The 23995-nt window shown below is 46.2% G+C and overlaps 1 protein-coding gene across 1 annotated transcript in view; it reads right to left on the bottom strand.

Annotated features, from left to right (window-relative positions):
• LOC113894762 (liprin-alpha-1-like) overlaps positions 1-16384 on the bottom strand; it is a 30386-nt gene extending 14002 nt beyond the window's left edge. The window contains 13 exon segments of the mRNA XM_027545420.1: positions 2134-2213; positions 4169-4281; positions 4652-4777; positions 5113-5194; positions 6011-6142; positions 10794-10853; positions 11927-12072; positions 12661-12922; positions 13145-13246; positions 13620-13694; positions 14341-14505; positions 14976-15071; positions 16268-16384. Of these exon segments, the coding sequence (XP_027401221.1) occupies positions 2134-2213; positions 4169-4281; positions 4652-4777; positions 5113-5194; positions 6011-6142; positions 10794-10853; positions 11927-12072; positions 12661-12922; positions 13145-13246; positions 13620-13694; positions 14341-14505; positions 14976-15071; positions 16268-16384 (1556 nt within the window).
• Between the last annotated feature and the right edge of the window lie 7611 nt (positions 16385-23995).

Here is a 23995-nt window from a genome sequence, read left to right as displayed (position 1 = left end):
CTCAGACAACCCGCAGCAGAAAAGCCTCGGACCCACAGCTCGGAGCTGAGGACCATTGGTGTCTCCCATTAAAGCAGAGGTGAGCGTGTCACCAGAGTCTGGGCTGAACAAGGCCCAGCACAGATGCTCAGGCCCTGAGCACTAAGGCCTGGGCCTGCAGGTGCCAGGAGCTCACTCAGCAGGGGCCTGCTGGGAGGCAGGGCAGCCCCGCCTTGACTGTGAGCCGCCTGCACTGCAGGACTGCCCGGGCTCTGCTCAGTCTTGTCTCTGGGACAAGGGTGGTGCCTCCAAGTGCAGGAATTCCTAAACCCAGGAGACAGGGCCTTCCTCCGAGGACAGGACACCCCATACGTCTGCAGAGTGGCCAGGGCCTACCACCAGCTCAGCCTGCTCGGGGTCACACGCTGCTCTGCTCGACGGTTTTGCGAACACTGTGCTGCACAGAAGATGGAAGTCTGGAATCTCCCGGAGCCACACCTGTCTTCCCTCACATCTCCCCTCCCTCCTGACATAACTGTTCCCTTCTCTGCTCCACTTCCACCCAAGGGCCTGGGGCTAGAGCACACTTGGGAACTGGGTAGGGGGTACGACACAGTCCCACTGTGGACTGCGGACCCTCGAGGGTCCTCTGAGGGCCACAGAGGCCTCCGGGTTGGGTCGCCCCCCCAACCATCACCTCCCAGTCCCCTCGCGGGGTGCAGCCTCCATCTCTCTCCCCCTCCTCACCCGAAGCTCTTTCCTCCGGGAGAAGGTCTCAGAGACAAGGTGACCAATTCCTCTGGGAGGTCCCACCAAATACGCCGTGCCTGTCCTGCCTGTGAGCCAGTTTTCAGTCCCCACTCCCTCCCTCCTGAGGCAGCACAGTGCCCCCCACCCTGCCCACACTGCCCAAAAGCCCCACTCTGAGGCCCCACCTGTGCTGCTAAGTCACTGCTGTGACCCCTCCAGAGCTACCTCCTGGAGACACCACTCCAGAGCTGCCTCCTGGAGACACCCCTCCCTCGCACCAGCTGCTGTGGCCCACTGTCTTCAGAGCACAACGGCTCCTCCTGCCCCGCAGCTGCTTCCTCTTCTCGTCTCTCACTCTCACTGACACACACGGGACTGGTGACCAGGCCCCAGGCTTCTCCATCTGAAGCCCCCAATTGTGTCAGGCCTCGGTTCCTGGCACCAGGTCCCTCCTCATTACCCAAAAACCCCCAAGAGGAGGAGGCCGTGTCCACCTCCTCTTCCTCCACTGTCTACGCAGTCCTCCTCACACTCACCTCGTCCACCCCGGGAGCAGGGGTTCCCCACCTCTGACAGCCCCAGCCCCTCACCCTGGAGGAGCTCTGCCACCAAGTCCGGCCACGTCCCCTCCTATTCTACAGGGCACGTGCTCTCCTGGAACTCCACCCGCCATGGTTTCAGACACAGGACCAGTTTCTGGCTCTGCCTTTGTCTCAAATGACATCTCCTTTTCTCTAGAAGAAGGCTGGGTGGGGGCTCTGGATTGCGAGGATCCCCTAAGCACACAAACACAGAAATATGCGTATGGGCTCCAAACTGTCTCCTAAGTCAGGATTCAAGCAGTAGTCAATTTCCTACAGATGAATGAATGTCACCAGTAAGCACTTAATAACCTTTGCTAAAGTTTCTCTCTCATTTGTGACCATTTTCCGTGAAGAAGCCAAAGAAACATTTAAATACTTATTAAGAATTACCGCCCCTATAACAATGAGGAAGAAAAAATCAGGATGCTCATTAATCTGCTCTCCTCATTCACAAGCCAGGTGATTCCTCCCACCGAAGTCAAAAGACTACAGGTCATTAACCTCCTGTGACTCTTCAGAAACATCAGTGTCACAGTCTGTCAGGCCCCTCAAATGAATACGCCCAAATATCAACTGGTCGGCCCCCTACTTCCAAACCTCTGCCTGTGGTTTTGAGTGTTGTCAATCCTGTGACGACCACTCTGTGGTACCAAGTTTGACCCTAAGGAACGATGCTTGTCTCTTCCCTCTTGCTGGCCACGGAGCTACAGGGTCCCTGAGGTGCGACCATGAGCAACACCCAGTCATACTGTCCACACACCAGACAAGCCCTTGTCACACTCGACAGCGCTGAGGGGAGCTGCCCAGGGGAGCAGCCTACCTGTGGTGGAAGGGAGCCCCTCACAGTCTCGTCTGGTCCACTTCGGCTCTCAGGGTTTCCAGGTTTAGAATCAGCTGGTCCTACGAAACAGCAAATGACACAGCCTGCACTGCTTGCTTTCTGGATGTAAAGTGACTTGCACCAAAATGTGCAGAACAGGTTACATCAGTAGGTATCAACTCCCAACATTTTAATTCTGAGAAAATGTTCTCTAAGAGTCCCTAGCAAATAGAAACACTCAGAACAATATTAACCCTTATAAATCATAATGAAAAGGAAGTTCCATCTCAGGTGTAGAAAGGATTCTCTGGAGGAAACATGGCAAGCCATTAACAATGATGAAGTCTGTAGAGAGAAGCTGGACTTCAGGAGGGGGGTTTGGGTCAGGGGGACAAGACTCACTCTATTGCCCTCCCTCCTCTCACTGCTTTAAACTGTCTCCATGGAGCTCACCTGCATTCCTCACATTCATTCCTCTACAGCCCACTTCACTTGCTCATGGGGTAAAACAAGTCAAACGGGCCAAGTCTGTGAGTCACTCAACTCAACCTAGAAGCTCTGTGCTGTCGGCCACGGCAGTCATTCGCCTCGTGCAGCCCCTGAGCACGTGAGACAGGCTGGTGCAAAGCCCGATGTGGAAATCACACAGAGGATTTCAAGACTCGTGGTGAAAGAAGGACGTCGAGTAGCCCGTTGGTTTTTAGGAAATTTTAGATTGTGTAGGTGGCTCGTATTATCTTTCTGATGCACAGCATAGTCCACGTGAATGGCTCACGTTTTGTCTGAGCTTTTGGGTGATCCCTGAAAGGACTACTCAGAATTCTGAACCACACACAACAGCCACACACTCTAAATCCATCTATAATGCAAACACAGTCAGTGTTCAAAACCAGAAGTGCTATACGTGTTATAGCAGTGGATTAGCCATAAGGAAAATGTAACTCGACTTCTGCTAAGCATCTGCTCAAACTCATGCCCACTGAGTTGGTGATGCCGTCCAACCATCTCATCCTCTGCCATCCACTCTCTTCCTGACTTCAATCTTTCCCAGCATCAGGGTCTTTTCCAATATGAAAATTCATATTAAAAAACTGGAAATAATTACCTCAAGCAATTTTTAAATGCAATAACAAAGTTGCCAAGTCTGTGTTTTATAAAATAAGCATCAATTTCAAGGTTTAAAAAGCTGTTTTAGGACCTACTGTATTAAAAAAAAAATGGAGAGAAGACAAAAGAATGATCTATTTGAGATTGGCTCTGTATGAGAAATTGCTGAGACTAATTGACGGGACGGGTCATGGGTATTTATTATACTACTCCATCCACTTTTGTGCATGTTTGCAATTCTCCATCATAATACATTTAAAAAGTTTATTTTCTGTTAAAGCAGAGTCTTCTCCAGCAACACAATTCCAAAGCATCAATTCTTCAGTGCTCAGCCTTCTTTATGGTCCAACTCTCACACCCATACGGTACTACCGGAAAAACCATAGTTTTGAGTATATGGTTTGTCATATATGGTTTGAATATATGGTTTGTCGGCAAAGTGATGTCTCTACTTTTCAATATGCTGTCTATGTTTGTCATAGCTTTCCAAGGAGCAAGCATTTTTTAATCTCATGGCTGCAGTCACCGTCTGCAGTGATTTTTGAGCCCAAGGAAACAACACCTGTCACAGCTTCCACAATAAGGCATCGGCATTCAAAGATTTTTAAAGCAAAACAAAAGTTGACTTTGAATTGGCTTAGTCTAGTCATAAACAGCATCCCGATCTCAACAGCCTCTGAGCAGCAGTTATGAAAGTAAGAAGTGCACCCCTGATCAGGAGATATTGAGCTCTCTGCCTAAGCGGGGAGGGCGCCTCACCGCGGGTCTCACGATGGGAGTCAGAACCACTGTCCCCTGGAAGCCCGCCTGTGAGGCTCTGCAGTCCAGGCCCAAGAACACAGGTATGGTGGGGACAGTACTGACATGTGAGGCTGGACCCAGGATCCCACTCCATTTCCTGGATGATCTGTATTGCCGTGTGGCCAACCTTTCCAGGAAACCTCTCTCTGGACTCCGTGATGGGAGCCTCCACCATCACCCTTTCCTGACGCACCTTCTGTCGCAGCGCAACTGCGGTTCTCCTGTCTAGAGGAGGCCATCCTACACACGCACCATGTCTGGACCAGCGGTTTGGCATGTGGGACTCCAGCGCCACGTCCGAGGCAAGGAGGCTCCACACCTGGGCGCCATGCCTTCAGTTTCATGGGCCCCGGGCTGGCACCCCCAGGTTTGTCTGAGGGGCAGTCGTGAGGTCCACCTGTATCCCAAGCAGCTCCCCAGACTGGCTGGTCAGAGCATCAAGCAGCCTCTTTGAATGTGGGGAAGCCTGGCTCCTGCCCACTGCCTATGGGCGACCACCTCTGGCCCTGCTCCCAAGGAGGTGGGTGCCCGGATCAGCAGATGGGGCCACACAGGCACACACTCGATGCCAGAGACGGGAGTGGTGGAGAAAGGCAGTGCTCGCCCCCACCCAAGCCACGTCTCCTGCCCAGATGCCGCCTCCCCATCAGCACAGGCACCCGCTGCAGCTCCTTGTTCTTTTCCTCCAGTTGGGCCTCCATCTGGCACAGCCTATCCTCGATGCTGCTGTGTCTCTCTCTCCTGCCTGTAGGCCAAGAACAGCGTCAGCTCCACTCACAACAACCCTGTCCTGACAGCACGCGGGCTGTGATCGCAGGGGCAGCAAGCGGGCCATACTCTGTGCGAACCACGGGCCCTGGGTTCACCGGGGGCACGCCCACATGCCTGCTCACACAGCCTGCGTGGCTTCGTGTGTGACACATGGCTCACGGAGGATGCTGGTGACCAGCTCGTGACAAGGGACGTGCTCTCCGTGCCCCAGGCCCCACACCCACGGCCGCTGCGCTCCCTCCTCGGACTGCCTGTGGCGAGCCCGCGCGGGCAGCAGACAGCGGCAAACCCGAGGCACACGTTCTACCTTCCTAAGCTGGGAAGGAAGTTCGAACCGTTTAGCCTCCTGAGTGGTAGAGCTCCCGGAAGACAAAAGGTCGGACTACAAGGCCAACTGGGGATGGACAGCAGAGATGCCAGGGGAGAGGAGAAACCAAGCCTGGAGAGGAAGATCACAGGCAGAAGGGTGCCCCCTGGCGGCTGTTAGTGAGCCTGCTCTGGGAGGGTCTATGAGCACCTGACACCGGCGGCCTCCCGCGACCTGATGGCCCCTCAGGCGCTCACTGAGCTCCTGGCAAGGCTTCCGACAGCCGCGTCAGCACAGACCCAGCCCAACTCTCTATGTTCAGCCAGTGCCCACCGGCAGTGCAGGGCAACACCTTTCCCATCAGAAGGACAGGGTGGCTGGCTGGCTGGCAATGGGGTTGATGCCCCCAGCAGCGCCACATCCCAAGGACATGGCCTCTCACCCGCGGGCTCCTGGGGACGGCGAGTGGGGAGTGGGGCCTCGGGTCTGCATGTGCCCTGCTGGGACTTCTTTAACAAGTGTATGGATAATGACTTAAAACTGTGTTCATTACAGAGCTGTTTTGGCCATCTCTTAAAGGAGAATGGGATTTTTTGAGGTCTCTATGCTGCTAGGCTTTGAGTGGCTGACTGAACTCTGAGCAGCAGTCACTCGGAGCTGAAGCGTCCTAGGCACACACACAACTCGGGACAAAACTGGAGGGAAATTAACGTAGGGATGACGCAGAAGTGGGGCCTGCCTGACACTCAGGGAGCGCTCCCATCTCAGACGGGCAGCACGACCCCCGCGTCTGCGCTCCTGTGTGGACTGAGCAGCACGGGCAGGGGCGCGGTGGGAGAGCAGGGGAACAGGCCCTCCCTGCGCCCGCCCCCCAGGGACCCAGAGCAGCACCTTGGAGAGCGAGGCCACCCTCTGCGCCTGCTCCGCCTCCACCTCGGGCAGCGTCTCTGCCCTCTGCAGTCTCTGCTGCAGCTTCTCTACCAGCTCCAGGCGCTCCTGCAACTGGCGGTTCTTATCCTCTGTCTACAAAGGGAGAGCACAGGATCAACACAGGCCGAGAGGTGTAGCCACTGTCGCCTTAAGTAAGCTGAGACAAAACCTAAATGCACGTGTCTAGTGGATTCATTCTGTTTCAGAAGCTCCATCAGGGCAAATTTTCTCTCAGTGTTCCTGGGCTTGGTCTCAGTGAGCAGAACACCTCCTGCCAGAGTATTTGCTTTTCCTAAGCATTCCCCAAGGACATTTTAAAAGAAAAAAAAAAGTTCTTATATATTAAAGAAGATCTGTAGAATCTTATTCATTCTTATTGACAAGTTAAGGGAAGAAGGGTTCACTATGGACCCTTCTTAAAACATCACCAGAATCATCATTTAGAGGGAACCCTACCGACCACAGTTGGCTATGGGCATGTAAGCCAAAATATGGCTTTCATCTCCTCTGAAATACAGACCTGATAAGAGCATGCCTGGTGAAATGCCAGTCAACTAGTATTTGTAAATGCACGATTATTCTTTTAACAGATCTTCTTACTCTGAAAAACTTTCAATGTAGAACATTTAGACAGATTCTTTTTTTTTTATTATTATTATTTTAGCTTTAACATATATTTTTATAATTTTATTTTATTTTTAAACTTTACATAATTGTATTAGTTTTGCCAAATATCAAAATGAATCCACCACAGGTATACATGTGTTCCCCATCCCGAACCCTCCTCCCTCCTCCCTCCCCATACCATCCCTCTGGGCCGTCCCAGTGCACCAGCCCAAGCATCCAGCATCGTGCATCGAACCTGGACTGGCAACTCGTTTCCTACATGATATTTTACATGTTTCAATGCCACTCTCCCAAATCTTCCCACCCTCTCCCTCTCCCACAGAGTCCATAAGACTGTTCTATACCTCAGTGTCTCTTTTGCTGTCTCGTACACTGGGTTATTGTTACCATCTTTCTAAATTCCATATATATGCGTTAGTATACTGTATTTATGTTTTTCCTTCTGGCTTACTTCACTCTGTATAATAGGCTCCAGTTTCATCCACCTCATTAGAACTGATTCAAATGTATTCTTTTTAATGGCTGAGTAATACTCCATTGTGTATATGTACCACTGCTTTCTTATCCATTCATCTGCTGATGGGCATCTAGGTTGCTTCCATGTCCTGGCTATTATAAACAGTGCTGCGATGAACATTGGGGTACACGTGTCTCTTTCCCTTCTGGTTTCCTCAGTGTGTATGCCCAGCAGTGGGATTGCTGGATCATAAGGCAGTTCTATTTCCAGTTTTTTAAGGAATCTCCACACTGTTCTCCATAGTGGCTGTACTAGTTTGCATTCCCACCAACAGTGTAAGAGGGTTCCCTTTTCTCCACACCCTCTCCAGCATTTATTATTTGTAGACTTTTGGATCGCAGCCATTCTGACTGGTGTGAAATGGTACCTCATAGTGGTTTTGATTTGCATTTCTCTGATAATGAGTGATGTTGAGCATCTTTTCATGTGTTTGTTTGCCATCTGTATGTCTTCTTTGGAGAAATGTCTATTTAGTTCTTTGGCCCATTTTTTGATTGGGTCGTTTATTTTTCTGGAGTTGAGCTGTAGGAGTTGCTTGTATATTTTTGAAATTAGTTGTTTGTCGGTTGCTTCATTTGCTATTTTCTCCCATTCTGAAGGCTGTCTTTTCACCTTGCTAATAGTTTCCTTTGATGTGCAGAAGCTTTTAAGGTTAATTAGGTCGCATTTGTTTATTTTTGCTTTTATTTCCAATATTCTGGGAGGTGGGTCATAGAGGATCCTGCTGTGATGTATGTCGGAGAGTGTTTTGCCTATGTTCTCCTCTAGGAGTTTTATAGTTTCTGGTCTTACATTGAGATCTTTAATCCATTTTGAGTTTATTTTTGTGTATGGTGTTAGAAAGTGGTCTAGAAGAACCCCAGGGTTAGTAGAAGGAAAGAAATCTTAAAAATTAGGGCAGAAATAAATGCAAAAGAAACAAAAGAGACCATAGCAAAAATCAACAAAACCAAAAGCTGGTTCTTTGAAAGGATAAATAAAATTGACAAACCATTAGCCAGACTCATCAAGAAACAAAAGGAGAAAAATCAAATCAACAAAATTAGAAATGAAAATGGAGAGATCACAACAGACAACACAGAAATACAAAGGATCATAAGAGACTACTATCAACAATTATATGCCAATAAAATGGACAACGTGGAAGAAATGGACAAATTCTTAGAAAAGTACAACTTTCCAAAACTGGACCAGGAAGAAATAGAAAATCTTAACAGACCCATCACAAGCACGGAAATTGAAACTGTAATCAAAAATCTTCCAGCAAACAAAAGCCCCGGTCCAGACGGCTTCACAGCTGAATTCTACCAAAAATTTAGAGAAGAGCTAAAACCTATCCTGCTCAAACTCTTCCAGAAAATTGCAGAGGAAAGTAAACTTCCAAACTCATTCTATGAGGCCACCATCACCCTAATACCAAAACCTGACAAAGATCCCACAAAAAAAGAAAACTACAGGCCAGTATCACTGATGAACATAGATGCAAAAATCCTTAACAAAATTCTAGCAATCAGAATCCAACAACACATTAAAAAGATCATACACCATGATCAAGTGGGCTTTATCCCAGGGATGCAAGGATTCTTCAATATCCACAAATCAATCAATGTAATACACCACATTAACAAATTGAAAAATAAAAACCATATGATTATCTCAATAGATGCAGAGAAAGCCTTTGACAAAATTCAACATCCATTTATGATAAAAACTCTCCAGAAAGCAGGAATAGAAGGAACATACCTCAACATAATAAAAGCTATATATGACAAACCCACAGCAAACATTATCCTCAATGGTGAAAAATTGAAAGCATTTCCTCTAAAGTCAGGAACAAGACAAGGGTGCCCACTTTCACCATTACTATTCAACATAGTTTTGGAAGTTTTGGCCACAGCAATCAGAGCAGAAAAAGAAATAAAAGGAATCCAAATTGGAAAAGAAGAATAAAACTCTCACTATTTGCAGATGACATGATCCTCTACATAGAAAACCCTAAAGACTCCACCAGAAAATTACTAGAAATAATCAATGACTATAGTAAAGTTGCAGGATATAAAATCAACACACAGAAATCCCTTGCATTCCTATACACTAATAATGAGAAAACAGAAAGAGAAATTAAGGAAACAATTCCATTCACCATTGCAACGGAAAGAATAAAATACTTAGGAATATATCTACCTAAAGAAACTAAAGACCTATATATAGAAAACTATAAAACACTGGTGAAAGAAATCAAAGAGGACACTAATAGATGGAGAAATATACCATGTTCATGGATTGGAAGAATCAATATAGTGAAAATGAGTATACTACCCAAAGCAATTTATAGATTCAACGCAATCCCTATCAAGCTACCAACAGTATTCTTCACAGAGCTAGAACAAATAATTTCACAATTTGTATGGAAATACAAAAAACCTCGAATAGCCAAAGCGATATTGAGAAAGAAGAATGGAACTGGAGGAATCAACCTACCTGACTTCAGGCCCTACTAAAAAGCCACAGTCATCAAGACAGTATGGTACTGGCACAAAGACAGAAATATAGATCAATGGAATAAAATAGAAAGCCCAGAGATAAATCCACACACATATGGACACCTTATCTTTGACAAAGGAGGCAAGAATATACAATGGATTAAAGACAATCTCTTTAATAAGTGGTGCTGGGAAATCTGGTCAACCACTTGTAAAAGAATGAAACTAGACCACTTTCTAACACCATACACAAAGATTCTTTTTTTAAAAAAGAAAAAAATTAAAGTATCTATAAGCTCAGGTTCCTGAGAGGTTAGCATTTGTTTCTAAGCAGCTTTCTTACTTTTTCTGTGTGCGTATTCCTCTATGTACGTACACAAACAATATGCTATGCTTTAAAACCATCAGAAAACAATAGCATATGGTACATAGTATTTTCTGATCTGCCTTTTACAGCCATTATTTTGTATATCGTGATGCTTTTAATTAGCATTCCCCATCATACTTTTCAATGGCTTTCTAGTATTTTATTTTTGGGTTGGGGACAATGATACACTTTGGCACACACCAGACTGACTCACTTTGTTTTGGAGAAGCCAGATTTGGTTTTCCTGGTTAAATCCTGATTACCTGAGACCACTCGGGAACAGGAGCAAGTAAGGCTCACCAAACCACAGGAAGTACAAACCCTAATCAGACCGGAGCTCTAACCCTGCCTTTTGTCACAGTGACCCTAGTTCCCAACAGGCAGCCAGCTGCCGTGAAGTTCCCTGCTGCTCTCTACTCTTTCGGTAAAAACTCTAACAAACCAACAGATTCACGTTCAAGTAAAACAAAAGAGTCAGGAATGGAATTCCACAAAATGGTTAAACCAAGTCCCAAATAATTCAAACCTGTAAGTTGTAGTCACCCGCAATTTTTTAAAAATGTATTTCCTTCCAGTACAGCTGATTTACCATGATGTACATCCACACTTTTGAACACAGTATTTTAGGGTCATAAGAACTTTACACTGGGACTTGATTTCCAATGTGGGAGTCACATGAAAAGATCTTTACCTTCCTTCCTCAGTAATTCACTACTATAAAAGTCAGACACAGTTCATAAAAGCCATTACCTGTCGATGCCTAGAATCCTTATTTGCAATTTCATATTCAAGTTTATTATTGATGTCGTCCTAAGTTTCAAATCAAACATAAAGTTAACGTCCTCAGAATAAAAGTCCTAGACACGGCAGTTTTCTCAGACGTGAGCAAAAATGCGCCTATCCCAAAGGTCACGTTGGCCATGATTGGCATTCATCTGTCTTAACGTTCTATCCAGCTACTTGGTTTACCAAGCTTCTTTTCTACATAATAAACCCAAACAGCAAACGAAAACTATACTAAACTACCCTGTTATTGCAAGAATTCCAGGAGGGAAGGTATCTGGCATGAAGTCAGGACTTCTGTCTGCTACACCATACAGGCGGGCTTGACCCAGAACAGGGAGGGACCTTCAACAGATCCAACAGGGAGCTCTGAGGCTCGTTTCCTCGAGTAAAAGTTGGAAAAGTCTCATGCAATTTCCTCAGAATTAAAGTAGAATATTAACGAGTGGAAACAGAAGTCAAACTGTACACAACTGGGAGCAGCCTTCTCAAGCCTAGTTCTTCAAAAGCAGAATTACACCACATGGATAAAACGCTCAAACCAGGACCAGAACTTGCTGCTGGTGCAACTCCTGTCCGCCACTTCAAAATCCACTTCAGGTCCCTCCCTGGGCACTAAGTAACCAATGTGGGCAAAGTCCTAACTTTAAAAGTGAAAGGTCTTGAAAATGCTTTTTCTAGAATTCTATACGTATTAAACTCTACCACCTAATCTCCTGTTGCCAAAGAGTAGTGTGAATAGCTTATGCAAACCTGTGCAAATATTTCTGTTTTGAGTTCTCACACAGAATTACTCACACCAAGCTACTAAACAAGGACACTTGCTGTACCACATGTTGGAGGGGTTCTCTCTGAGACGGTCTCACGGGGGAGGGGTGGGCTGGGTGGGTGCTGTCTGTCTGTGCACAGAGGAGAGGCGAGGCTCACAGGAAGAGGCCTGAGTCCCCAGCACTCTTCTGTTTTCACAGTGACTGCTAGGGAGTTTCTCATAAATCATGACACCCGCAGACATGACCGCCAGAGACATCACGATTCCACATGGTTACACAGCTCGGGCCTGAGGATCTGAGGGTGAGCAAACACCACTCAACATGTCTGACTGCCGGTATCACTGTCACACATCCCTTCAAGGAGCGGAACCTCAGAAAACTCGAGAAAATGGCCAGGTAAGCTGCCTCAGCAGAGCCCACACAGCATGCTGCCATCTCTCCGAGAGAACAGGCTCCACAGGTGTCACCAGACTCGCCTGAGTGAATCAGAAGCAAATTTCAGCATCATCAGGAACACATTCGACAGGCAGTTGCGGGGGCGGGGGGGGGGGTGGGGATGAACCGGGAGACTCGGGTTGACATAAATACAGCACTGATACTACACATAAAGTCAATGAGTGAGGACCTAGTGTACAGCACAGGGAAGTCTGCTCAGTCCTCTGTGGTGAAGCAAATGGGCAGGAAATCTAAAAGAGAGACAGATACGTAAATAGATAGATAGATAGATGACTGATTCACTTTGCTGTACAGCAGAAATTGACACAGCAGTGTAAAGCAACTATACGCCAATAAATGAATGAATGGATGAATGAATTTTTAAAAAAGGAACACAGTGGGCCCCCCAGAACTTGTGGAAATGAGGAGTCCACACCCAGGGTGCAGCACAGCGTCAGGGCTGCCCTCATGTTGGTCCACTGCCAACGGACCGCCTGGACCAGGCCTCTTCTACTCCAGAGACCTCGACACAGAGGCAGGGAGGCAGCCAGTTGTGGTCTCTCCAGTGATCTGCTCTTACTCACGCAGCCATCCCAAGGCAGAGATCCCCGGGAGAACAAGAAACCCACATTCCACCTCAGGACAACAGACACAGCTGCAGTCACTCACTTCGCGGACGTCCCGCTCAAGTTTTCTGTTCATGTCCTTGGACTTGAGGAGGTCCTTCCTGGCCGTGTCCAGGTCCTCCTCCAGATGTTTCACGTGGGCAGAGAGGGCTGCCAGGCGCTCCTCCATCTGGCTCTGCTCCTGCAACTGCCTCTCTATGATTTCCTGGAGCTCCATCTTCTTAGCCATGTCTTCCTTGTGGCTTAGAGAGCCGTCGGAGGGTCTCTAAGGGGGAAAGGAAGCCTTACACAGCCTGGTTTTGGGAGGGAGGGAACACAGTACTTCCGGGCAATCTGTGAGGTCAAAACTGCCTTCTGCGCTCTGGGAGCTCACAGGACCCTCATGGCCACTCAAACCTACATGGTGCATCAGTGAGAGGTCCCAACAGCCCCGCACAGACTGGATGGTAAGATGAGAACCAGACAGAGAGTGAGACCAAGGACTTGCCTTTCCATTGGCGCTTGGCATGTTTTCTTGCTCATGATGTACATCAAGCACCCTGTCCGTTAGTATCTTTTCCTGGTTATTCTCCTCTGAAAGAATCATCTGCTAAAACCAAAAAAATTGAATCAGAGTAAAGAAATAAGTAAAGACAGAAAAACTCCACCTGGAAAACTCAACTCTAAACTGAAAACACAACATAAAAAGAAAATACATGGTGATGCTATCCATCCCGAATACCACCAGGTGATTAGAGTCAGCATTTGTCTTCTACTGGACAAAGGGGTACTTAAGAGATCCTGCAACTCTGAGCCACAAGTCTAGTTTACTAGTCATTAAAATAACCCTGGTGGGCTGGTCCTCAATCAGAAAGATAAATAACATCTGATGCCCACCACTACAGCCTTCATTCTTTTTTAAAATGAAAGGATTCAAATGACAAACACTTCACGAAAATTACACAAAGACTGATCAAACTTACCTCTTTATGTGTGGCACCTAATTCTTCTTCTAACAAACTACACCTTTCGAGTGCTACTCGTAATCACGCTCTCAACTCAAATAAAAGGGGCCGAGTCACTGTGTGTTGATGCGTGTATATATGTTAGTACACTTCTTAGTGTATACTCACCCTAATACATGGATACTGTCACAGAATACCTTTAATGTCTCTCATTGATCTTAACGTCAAGAGAATCTGCTTGTTAACAGCTTTAAATGATAAGTTTGAGAGAACAAAATATTATCCTAAATTATTACCCAGTTTTTAACTGCAAATTGATATACAGAATATAATAAATCTTGAGACATTCATGCCAACTAATACTTTTTAACTGGGGGCTTCCCAGGTGGCTCAGTGGTAAAGAATCCGCCTGCCAATGCAAGAGGGCAGGTTCGATCCCTGGGTCAGGAAGATTCCCTGGAGTAGAAGATGGCCACCCACTCCAGTATTCATGACTGGGAAGCCCCATGAAGAGAGGAGCATGGTGGGCTACAGTCCACCGGGTTGCAAAGGTTCAGACATGACTGAGCATGTATGCAGGCAACGCTTTTTAACCATATAAAACTCTGACTTCTTACAGAAAAAAATGTATATACAAGAATTCAAGACGCTCAAAAGTCAACCAGTTACATAAATATGTGCACCATCCACCTAACAAGGCAGCAAGTGTACGAATCCAGGATGGCCGGATGGCTGGTACCTTCTCGTCCAGGGCCTTGTGGTATTCAAAGAGCCATTTCAGCGCCCTGAGCACCTCCACCTCACTCCTCATGCCGGCTGGGGACTGCGCCTGCCGCTTGCCTGCTGTCATCCCGACGGGTGGAATATATCGTGAAACCAGGCACTCCAGGTGCTCCAGCAGCAGCTGCAGGGCAGGACCAAAGGAACACCTTCAACCTCATGCTCGAATTCTGGGCCGATAACTCCATTCAGCCTCACGCTCTAGCCGGAAACCTGCTAAGGCACGTTGGAATCCTGCCAGTTCAGTCGCAAGTTAGAGTGGACTTCCCCAGGGGTCCAGTAGTTAAGACTCGACACTTCTTCAAGGATCATGGGTTTTAACCCCTGGTCGGGGAACTAAGATCCCACACAAACTGTAGCGTGGACAAAAATGTAAGTTAAGAGAACTCCCCCCTCATATGTACTAAAATTACATTAGCTCTCATCAGAAATTTGAAGCAAGGTATTAGAACCCAGAACTGATCCACCCTGGTCTGTTCAGTGGGAAGATGTGGAAAATGACTTGAAAATCAGACAAAGTTTAAAGACAGCACACGGAGGCCAGCAGTGACCCCCGTGGGGCAAATGTCAACACGTGAGAATCCCCCTACTGACCCTGGTATTGTTTCTTTCAGCTTTTAGCTGAGCGATTTCCTCTTTGCTTTTACAAAGCTGCTCCCTGTATGTGTATTCTTCAAGAGTTGGAAATTCCTAGAAAACAGTTAAATGAGAAACTAAATGCAAACATAAATTAAAAAGAGAGTGAGACTGTGAAGACTGACCCTGTCAAGTCTCTCCAGGCTCCACACAAAGGATCTCCATGCCCCTCCAGAGAAGAGGGGTCCACTGACCCCAAGACCACACAGACCACAACAACTCAGACCGGCCTTCAGCCTCCACCTCGACCTGGCAGGCATGCGGCAGGAGAGAACCTGGCATTCAAGCCTGCCTTCTCAAGACCCAGGGACATTTGAGAAACTATCCAAAACGTAAACCTAACAACAAAGTGGATAAAGAGATTCTTAAATGACACACAGACCAGTGACCTAGAGCCACTGGGGAGAGTGAAGAAAAAAAGGAAGGTCTACAAGGCCACGAGGCTTTGGAGTGTTTCTCTGGGGAAAAGGCAGATGGCACCTCAAAGCCATCTGTTACCCTGACTCCACAGAAACCACCCAGTCATTCAATCAACTGGTTAAAATGTTAAATTTATGTTATATGTACTGTACCACAATTTGCGTGCATGCAGGGCCGTCCATGTGGTGAACTTGCTCAAACTGAACCACACGGAGTCTTTCGTTCTTCTATTTTTCTTTGCAGAAATTAAAAAAATCCTGGGCTACGTATCCCCTACTACATACTGAGTGTTCAGCACCCAGAACAGTGCCCAGCACTTGTAAGAGGCATGTAGTAGACATGTGTAGCTATGAGGGTGTATGTCGTACATGTAAGCAGTAGGTACCTGTCATTAAAATACTGGACACACTGGTCTGTGCTTTGTAACATGGGAGACATTAATGGGCTTAGCCTTTCTGCTTCAAGGACTGACTCTCTAGCTCGATCCTCATGCCCCAGAGATTCCTCCAGCCCGTATATCCTTTCTTTGCAAGAAGGGAGACATTAAGGGGCTTAGCCTTTCTGCTTCAAGGACTGACTCTATAGCTCAGTCCATGTGCCCCAGTGACTTCTCCAGCCAGTGTTTCCCTTCTTGTGGGGCCCCCGCCCATCCTCCACGCAGCAACTGCACAACCTCTTACAAGGTAAACCTGCTGGGGTCAATCCTGCCCACTAAGGCCAGAACGCCCTGGCCTGCAGGGCCCACAACCATGCTAACAAAGTGAAACACAACCCCAGTGCTTCGCCGGGTGAGGGCCAATCTGACGGGCCCAGCCCCCGGCTGCTCTCACCTCAGGCCGCTCTGCTTCCAGGACGTGGGCCGAGGCCAAGTCTTTCCTAGTCTTCGTCTTTGCCTTGGGGTTGCAGCACTGGAATAACGCCCAAAGGTGGGCCCTTCTGAGACCCATCCTCGCGGATGGGGGCAGCCCCCCACTTGGGGGCAACCGCTGTTTCACGGTAGGATACCTCGGCTACCGAGCTATCACCACCAATCTCACACTACGACCACCACTCTCACACACACTTCTCTCACACACCACTCTCACACAGACCATTCTCACACTATGACCACTGCTCTCACACTATGACCACCAAATTGCATGAAGGCTCTGCCTCCAGCACATCTCCCAGGAGCCCAGAACTGGAACCCACTCGGTCACAAGGGGCTCCGTGGTAACAGGGGGGCTGGGCTCAGGCCCACTCTCAAGGGTGCAGAGAGGGGGGAGGGGCTGCCAAAAAGACAACAATTGAGTGTGGAGTGCAGGAGAAGGCAGGCTGTGCCCATGGCTCAGGCCCCCTGTCAAACATGACCCTGCAAGGTCACAGTCGAACCAACCAGTATAAACTCCTTCAGAAACCACCACCCCTGGGAATGAGCACGTCTTCTAAGTGGGCTTCTGCCCCCTCTACCCCCCAAACAGGCCTCCAGTGAGGCTACTGAAAGGGCAGCCCTGAACTCAAGGGCGTCCCCAGAACCCACCCAGCTGAGGAGGACTCACCACGCTAGCTGACCCTCACTCTCACCCTGAGCTCGGTCCTCCCTGTTGGACTCCCTCACTCAAGCTCAGCAAGGGCTTGACCAACCTCACTCCAGGCACTTAAAATGAACCCACAGTGGGTACAGGGGTTCATTCAACCTGCTGCGAACTTGCCCTCTTAACTTCGACCCTTGGCTGCCAGACGACTCTGCCCCGTGGGGAATGCATGGTGGAGGTTCAGGGGTGTCCCTGCCTCGAGCCGCGACAGCCAGCACCTCCCAGACCCCGCCTGAGTCTCCCACCCCGCTCCCGGCTCCACTCCCACCCTCGTGGCTCTCCACTAGCCAGGGCACAGGCCACTTGCTCCTGGCTCAGCCCGGACCTCTGCTGTAATTTGAGGACCTCGGTCCCCAGGATGCTTGGGATCCTATATCCACCCATCTCAGCAATTACACACTCTGGGAGAGACAGGGTACAGTTTGGGGTCCTGCCCGCAGTTCACCCTGAACACGTTCTCTTTTTTTAGCTTTATCTACTGGAGTTCTCTGAGATGTGTTCTTAAAACATCAACTGTTGCTTTCAAAAAGACTGTAAGGTCACTGTGCTCAACTTTACGAATAAAATCTTCATTTTCCACCTTAAAGTGAAACTGGAGGGAAGACTAAAAGCAGTCATTTTTTCAAACTGAAAAAGAAAACCCACATGTGACCATGTCACAGAATACAGGTCACGTAACCCCTCCCTCCTCAGCCTTGGCCTCCACCACCAGCAGCCCGGCATTGCACGGCCTGCCCTGGGCCGCCAGGGGCAAGGGCAGAGGGGAGACTGGCTCCTCTGTCTCCAGGCCATGTGGGCCGCCTGCTCCACCTCCTTCCCAAGTTCACGTGGTACTGAAACAGCCCGGGCAAGCTGGGGATTCTGACCAGAAACACAACCATGGGTACCAAGCAAGGACCCCTGGTTCTTGTTTTCCCTGGTATCAAATAAACTTGATCAAGACAATTACTGTGACTGTTACATGTGGCTTCAGATGACAGAAGACCCCCCAGGGTGTCTCCACTTCCAGTGACAGATGCTAGCATCTTGTAGGTCAGCCTACCAAGAGCTACAAAAGCTAAATAAGGTTTAAAAGAGGTCCTTAGGCAGCCACAATCCAAGATTTCAAACAAAAGCGAAGCTCAGTGAGGGAGCTGGAGACTGAGAGGGCTGCTCCTTCCCTCCTGGCATCTGCGCAAAGCTGACTCTGTGAAGAAAAGGAAGGGAAAAAGTCAAGCAGAGGGGGCTGGCTAACACAGCTCTGGAGGGTTCCTTGGGCTGTGGAGACAAAAAGTCGAGCGCAGGCCTGACAAGTCAGTCTGGATGTCAGAAAACGTACCCAACACTCTGCCCAAACCAGCTGAACGCTGACTATCAGTCACCTCGTGGTGCTCAGGAGAGACAGTGGGCTTCAGGACCTGCCGAGAAGGGGGGGGCCTGGGAGGCACCCCAGGCTTCCAGACACTGGAGACGCTGGAAAGCTCCCTGGGGTCGGGGGGGAAGGTGGGTGAAGGCTGCTGAGACTGAGCTTAAAAGGATCCAAGCCTCAAGTCCCTCAGGCCCTGAGTGAACAGACAGCTCTGTCCCCACTGGAGGTCTGCGTCAGAGGAAACTCTGGAGAAGGCAGCATCACTCAGAACCTCTAGGGTTTTCCAAACATAATGTCCAACATGCAACCAAAGAAGCAAAAGAGGGTGTAGCAACAAACAGGACCAAGAGAAAAAGAGTTGAACCAGATCCAGAGGTATGAGATATATATCAGCATATCAGAGGTATGCTAGAGGTATCAGATGCAAATGTCACCTGTTCAAAAATATACTTGACGAAAGGAAAAATTTCTGAGAATCAAAACCAATCTAGAACTTTACAATAACAGTGACTGAATTTAAGAACTCAGTCTCTGGGCTTAACATCAGATTGGACGTAGCTGAAGAGAGGATCAGTGAACTGAAGGACGGATCAGTTACTATATATATATAAGAGGGAAAAAGGATAGAATGTATTGAAGGAGTCTGTTGTTAAACTATGTTGTTAAAAACTATAAATGGGGACCCTCATGGTGGAGAAAAGACAGAAAGGGGAATAAGAAATGCCTCCAGGTGAAACTAAAGAGCCTCTTAATGAAAGTGAAAGTGGAGAGTGAAAAATCTGGCATAAAACTCAACATTCAAAAAATGAAGATCATAGCATCCAACCCCATCACTTCATGGCAAATAAATGGGGGAACAGTGGAAACAGTGACACACTTTATTTTCTTGGGCTCCAAAATTACTGCAGATGGTGAAATTAAAAGATGCTTGCTCCTTGGAAGGAAACCTATGACAAATCTAGACAGCATATTAAAAAGCAGAGACATTACTCTGCCAACAAAGGTTCATTTAGTCAAAGCTATGGTTTTTCCAGTAGTCATGTATGGATGTGAGAGTTGGCCCATGAAGAAGGCTGAAGGCCAAAGAATCAATGCTTCTGAACTGGGGAGTTGGAGAAGACTCTTGAGAGCCCCATGGACTACTAGGAGATCCAATCAGTCAGTCAATCCTAATGCAAATCAGTCCTGAATATTCATTGGAAAGACTGATGCTGAAGCTCCAATACTTTGGCCACCTGATGCAAAGAACTGACTCATTGGAAAAGAACCTGATGATGGGAAAGACTGAAGGCAGGAGGAGAAGGGGATGACAGAGGATGAGCTGGTTGGATGGCATCACCGACTTGATGGACATGAGCTTGAGCAAGCTCCAGGAGTTGGTGATGGACAGGGAAGCCTGGCGTGCTGCAGCCCATGGGGTTGCAACGGGTCAGACACAGAGCGACTGAACTGACTGACAGGGACAGTGGCAAATGCTGGAGAGGGTGTGGAGAAAAGGGAACCCTCTTACACTGTTGGTGGGAATGCAAACTAGTACAGCCACTATGGAGAACAGTGTGGAGATTCCTTAAAAAACTGGAAATAGAACTGCCTTATGATCCAGCAATCCCACTGCTGGGCATACACACTGAGGAAACCAGAAGGGAAAGAGACACGTGTACCCCAATGTTCATCGCAGCACTGTTTGTAATAGCCAGGACATGGAAGCAACCTAGATGTCCATCAGCAGATGAATGGATAAGAAAGCAGTGGTACATATACACAATGGAGTATTACTCAGCCATTAAAAAGAATACATTTGAATCAGTTCTAATGAGGTGGATGAAACTGGAGCCTATTATACAGAGTGAAGTAAGCCAGAAGGAAAAACACCAATACAATATACTAACGCATATATATGGAATTTAGAAAGATGGTAATGATAACCCTGTATACGAGACAGCAAAAGAGACACTGAGGTATAGAACAGTCTTATGGACTCTGTGGGAGAGGGAGAGGGTGGGAAGATTTGGGAGAATGGCATTGAAACATGTGAAACGTCATGTATGAAACGAGATGCCAGTCCAGGTTCGATGCACGATACTGGATGCTTGGGGCTGGTGCACTGGGACGACCCAGAGGGATGGTGTGGAGAGGGAGGAGGGAGGAGGGTTCAGGATGGGGAACACATGTATACTAGTTAAATAATTTTCTATTAAAGAAAAAAAAATTAAAAAAATAAAAAAATAAAAATAAATAAATAAAATATGGAATAAGAGTTGGTTCAAGAATCAGACCATTGAGCCAAAAATGAAAACCACACATTGGTTTCAGCAGCTCTGCGGGTGCCTAAGGCAAGAAGAAAATGTTCAAGTGCTCAGAGGAAAAAGGGTGTGGCTTTTAACAGCACAACAACACTGAGAACTGACTTTCCAAGAACAAGGAAGTCAGAAGATAATGGACTGGCATCTGTAAAATGCTGAAAAACAAATAACCACCAACCTGGAATTCTATATCCAACAAAAACTCTCTTAGAAAGTGAAAGCAAAATAGAGACTTTGAGGGCAAATGGAAATGAGACAACTCATCCCCACACACATGACCTAAAAAAAATATTAAGGCAGTGCTTTGGGAAAAAGAAAAGTAGTCTCTGACAGAAATATAAAAAACAAGTAGAGACCAACAATGAGGTAACTGTGAGGGTAAATACTAACTCTACAAAACAGTGATGTTAATGCCAAAAAATATATCTAACAGTTTAAAGTGTGACAGTGACAGGAGCAAACAGTCGTGTCAGGGAGGCAGTAAGAGTACTAAGTTAGACTTGAATGTAAAACACACGCTGTGTCTGCGAATGTGCACCCAACAACCTGACAGAGGAGCACAGAACTAGAGAAACACTTCATACTTCTAAAAGAAGGCAAGAGCAAAGAACACAGACTAGGTGGGACAAAGAGAAAACACACAGCTACATGGTGTCTACACACTGAATATCAACATTATAAACAGAGCCAATACTCAAACTGATTCCAGTGAAAACTATACACTATTCAGAGGTACATGTTAAGATGGAAGGTCTTTTAGACAGGTGAAACTAAAAGATACCCAGGCTAACACGGACAGAAAAATGATATGGCAATATCACTGTCAAATAGTGTCTAAAGAAAGAAGCATTACTAGCAATAAAAAAGAACATCTCATACTGATACAAGTTCAGTCTAGCAAGAAGATGAGGATTCTAAACTTGAATGTACCTAATAACATAACCTCAAAAATATCAATACATAAAAACTGACAGAAATAGAAAAGGAGTAACAGCCAAGTTCATAATCCCAGTGGGAGACGTTAAAGACACATCTCTCGTGGAACTGGGCTCCCTGGTACGTAGTCACCTGCAAACCATGAAGTACCTGAAATGTGGCTGGCTCTACAATGAGATGTGCAACACACGCTGGATTTTAAAGACTTAGCATGAAAAAAAGCACGTGAACTATTTCATTAGGTTTTATCATGTTGATTACACACTGAAATGATAATATTTGGGGTGTGTTAAAATAAAAATATAGGTAATTTCACCTAATTCTGCTTTTATTCAACGTGGCTACTGGAATCTGAATTACATGAGTGACAAACCTGATGTAACTGATACACACGGAACACTGCATTCCCACTGATACATATTATTTCAAGAGCCCAACGAACATATAACAAAAAGAACATGTATTGGGCTATTAGGAAGGCTCGGATTATTTCAAAAGACTGAAATAATGCAGAGTATACTTAGGGACTGCAATGGGCTGACAGTTTATGGGCCCTCAAACTTCACCCCGCAGGTGGTGATGATCCTAGGAGGCAGGCACTCTGGGAGGGGTCAGGCCAGGAAGGAATGGGCTCCAGTGCTGCAAGGACAGGGAGAAGCAGCAGGCAGTCTAGGAACCAGGAAACATGACTCACCAGACGTGGCACCTGCTGATGATCTTGGGACTCCCCAGCCTCCAGGACTACAAGAAACAACTTTCTGTTGTTTATCAGCTAATCTACGGGATTTACAACAGTAGCCCAAAAAGACAGGGCTCTTTGATAGTGAAAAAGACAGGGCTCTTTGATAGTGAAGGACAGGGAAGCCTGGCGTGCTGCAGTTCATGGGTCACAAAGAGTCGGACATGACTTGACGAATGACCACCACCACCACCACCACCACCACCAGTTGATCTGAGTTAAGACTAAAACGGAACTCATGGCTTAGGCTATTTAGTCTGTTTCACACAGGCCAAAATGCCTCATATATTTTAAAGTATTTATCCAAAAGTGCCCTTGATAGCATTTTACAGCCTGTACATAATATGATGAATACTTTTAAAATAAATTTAATAGTCTATACTTCTAAAATATAATATTTCAAAATATTTTCTTATAAGAGACTTCGAATATTTTTTCAGTAACTCTCCCTCTTTCCCTCTATTACAGGCACTGAACAATGTTGAGGAAAAATCAGTTTGGTGCTAGCAAGTCACAGGCAGAGATACTTACCAACTTTAAAGATTAGTAGCAGAAAAAAAAAAAAAAAGATTAGTAGTATATACTATATTCATAGAGAATTACTTGCTGTCATTAATGTTGGAAGAGCAAACATACCCATTTCCTTATGGTCCTTTCATAAACAATGCTTCTCTAGTTTGTCTTTTAAACACATAAACAGTGTTTCTCTAGTTCTGTGCTCCTCTGTCAGGTCCTTCTGTTATTGTCTGGTGAAGGGGAAACACTGTTATCAGAAAATGAAACTAAAATTATAAGTTAGATATGATGTTATTGTTCTATTTTTGTATGTTTCTGAATCAAGATTAGATAAACAACAGATGGGCTGCCTTCTGTGGCTGAAAATAGAAATAATGGGTTGTTTGTTTTTCTACACAAATAATTTTTGTTTTAATTCTACAAATGGCTCTAAGGTGAACTTGACGGTCTTGGCTAAGCTGCTTCTATTACGGTAAACACATTTCTATTATTGAAACACAGGTTCTAGTATCAAAATTCCTTGGGACATAGATAATTGGATTAGATGGATGAAAGAGAAAAAAATGAAGGGGGAAACTTTAGGAAAGGAAACATGTTCTTTTGAAAATCAATGTTTAAAAGACAAAATGATGATTCTAATACAGAATATAAGAACAATTCTTTTTTAAACCTCAGGAATTATGTACTTGCCACAACAGAATAATGAAATTTTTCTTTGTGTATGGCATTCTAGTAAGAGGCTTAACTTTACTTTCTCAATTAATCTTCACAGCCACCTATGAGGTAGATATTACTGTATTTAACATATTATTCCCTATATTCTATGAGGAAACTGAGACTCAAAGTGTTACAGATGGGACTGTAAACCCCATGTTTTTAATAAATATGTTAACATGTGAATGGCTTTCTAGAATATCAACAAACTTTGAAATGTGTAACTCTTTCATAAAATGCTTTGAGCCCTTAGAAGCCCCTAAATAAATAGGAAGATGTGGGAAAACAGAAATGAATATTCTCTGTAAAAACAAAAAATAATGCCTTAAGAGACATATAAAATACAAAATAACTATGTGTAATAATAAATGATAAAGACAGGAGTCAGAGGAACACTAATGGGAGAGTGATCCAAGTTATTATTTGTA

The sequence above is a fragment of the Bos indicus x Bos taurus genome, chromosome 6 (assembly GCF_003369695.1).
Source record: "Bos indicus x Bos taurus breed Angus x Brahman F1 hybrid chromosome 6, Bos_hybrid_MaternalHap_v2.0, whole genome shotgun sequence".
Taxonomy (NCBI): domain Eukaryota; kingdom Metazoa; phylum Chordata; class Mammalia; order Artiodactyla; family Bovidae; genus Bos; species Bos indicus x Bos taurus.
Note: the sequence above shows the minus strand (reverse complement) of the source record. Positions and strands in the feature narration are given on the sequence as shown.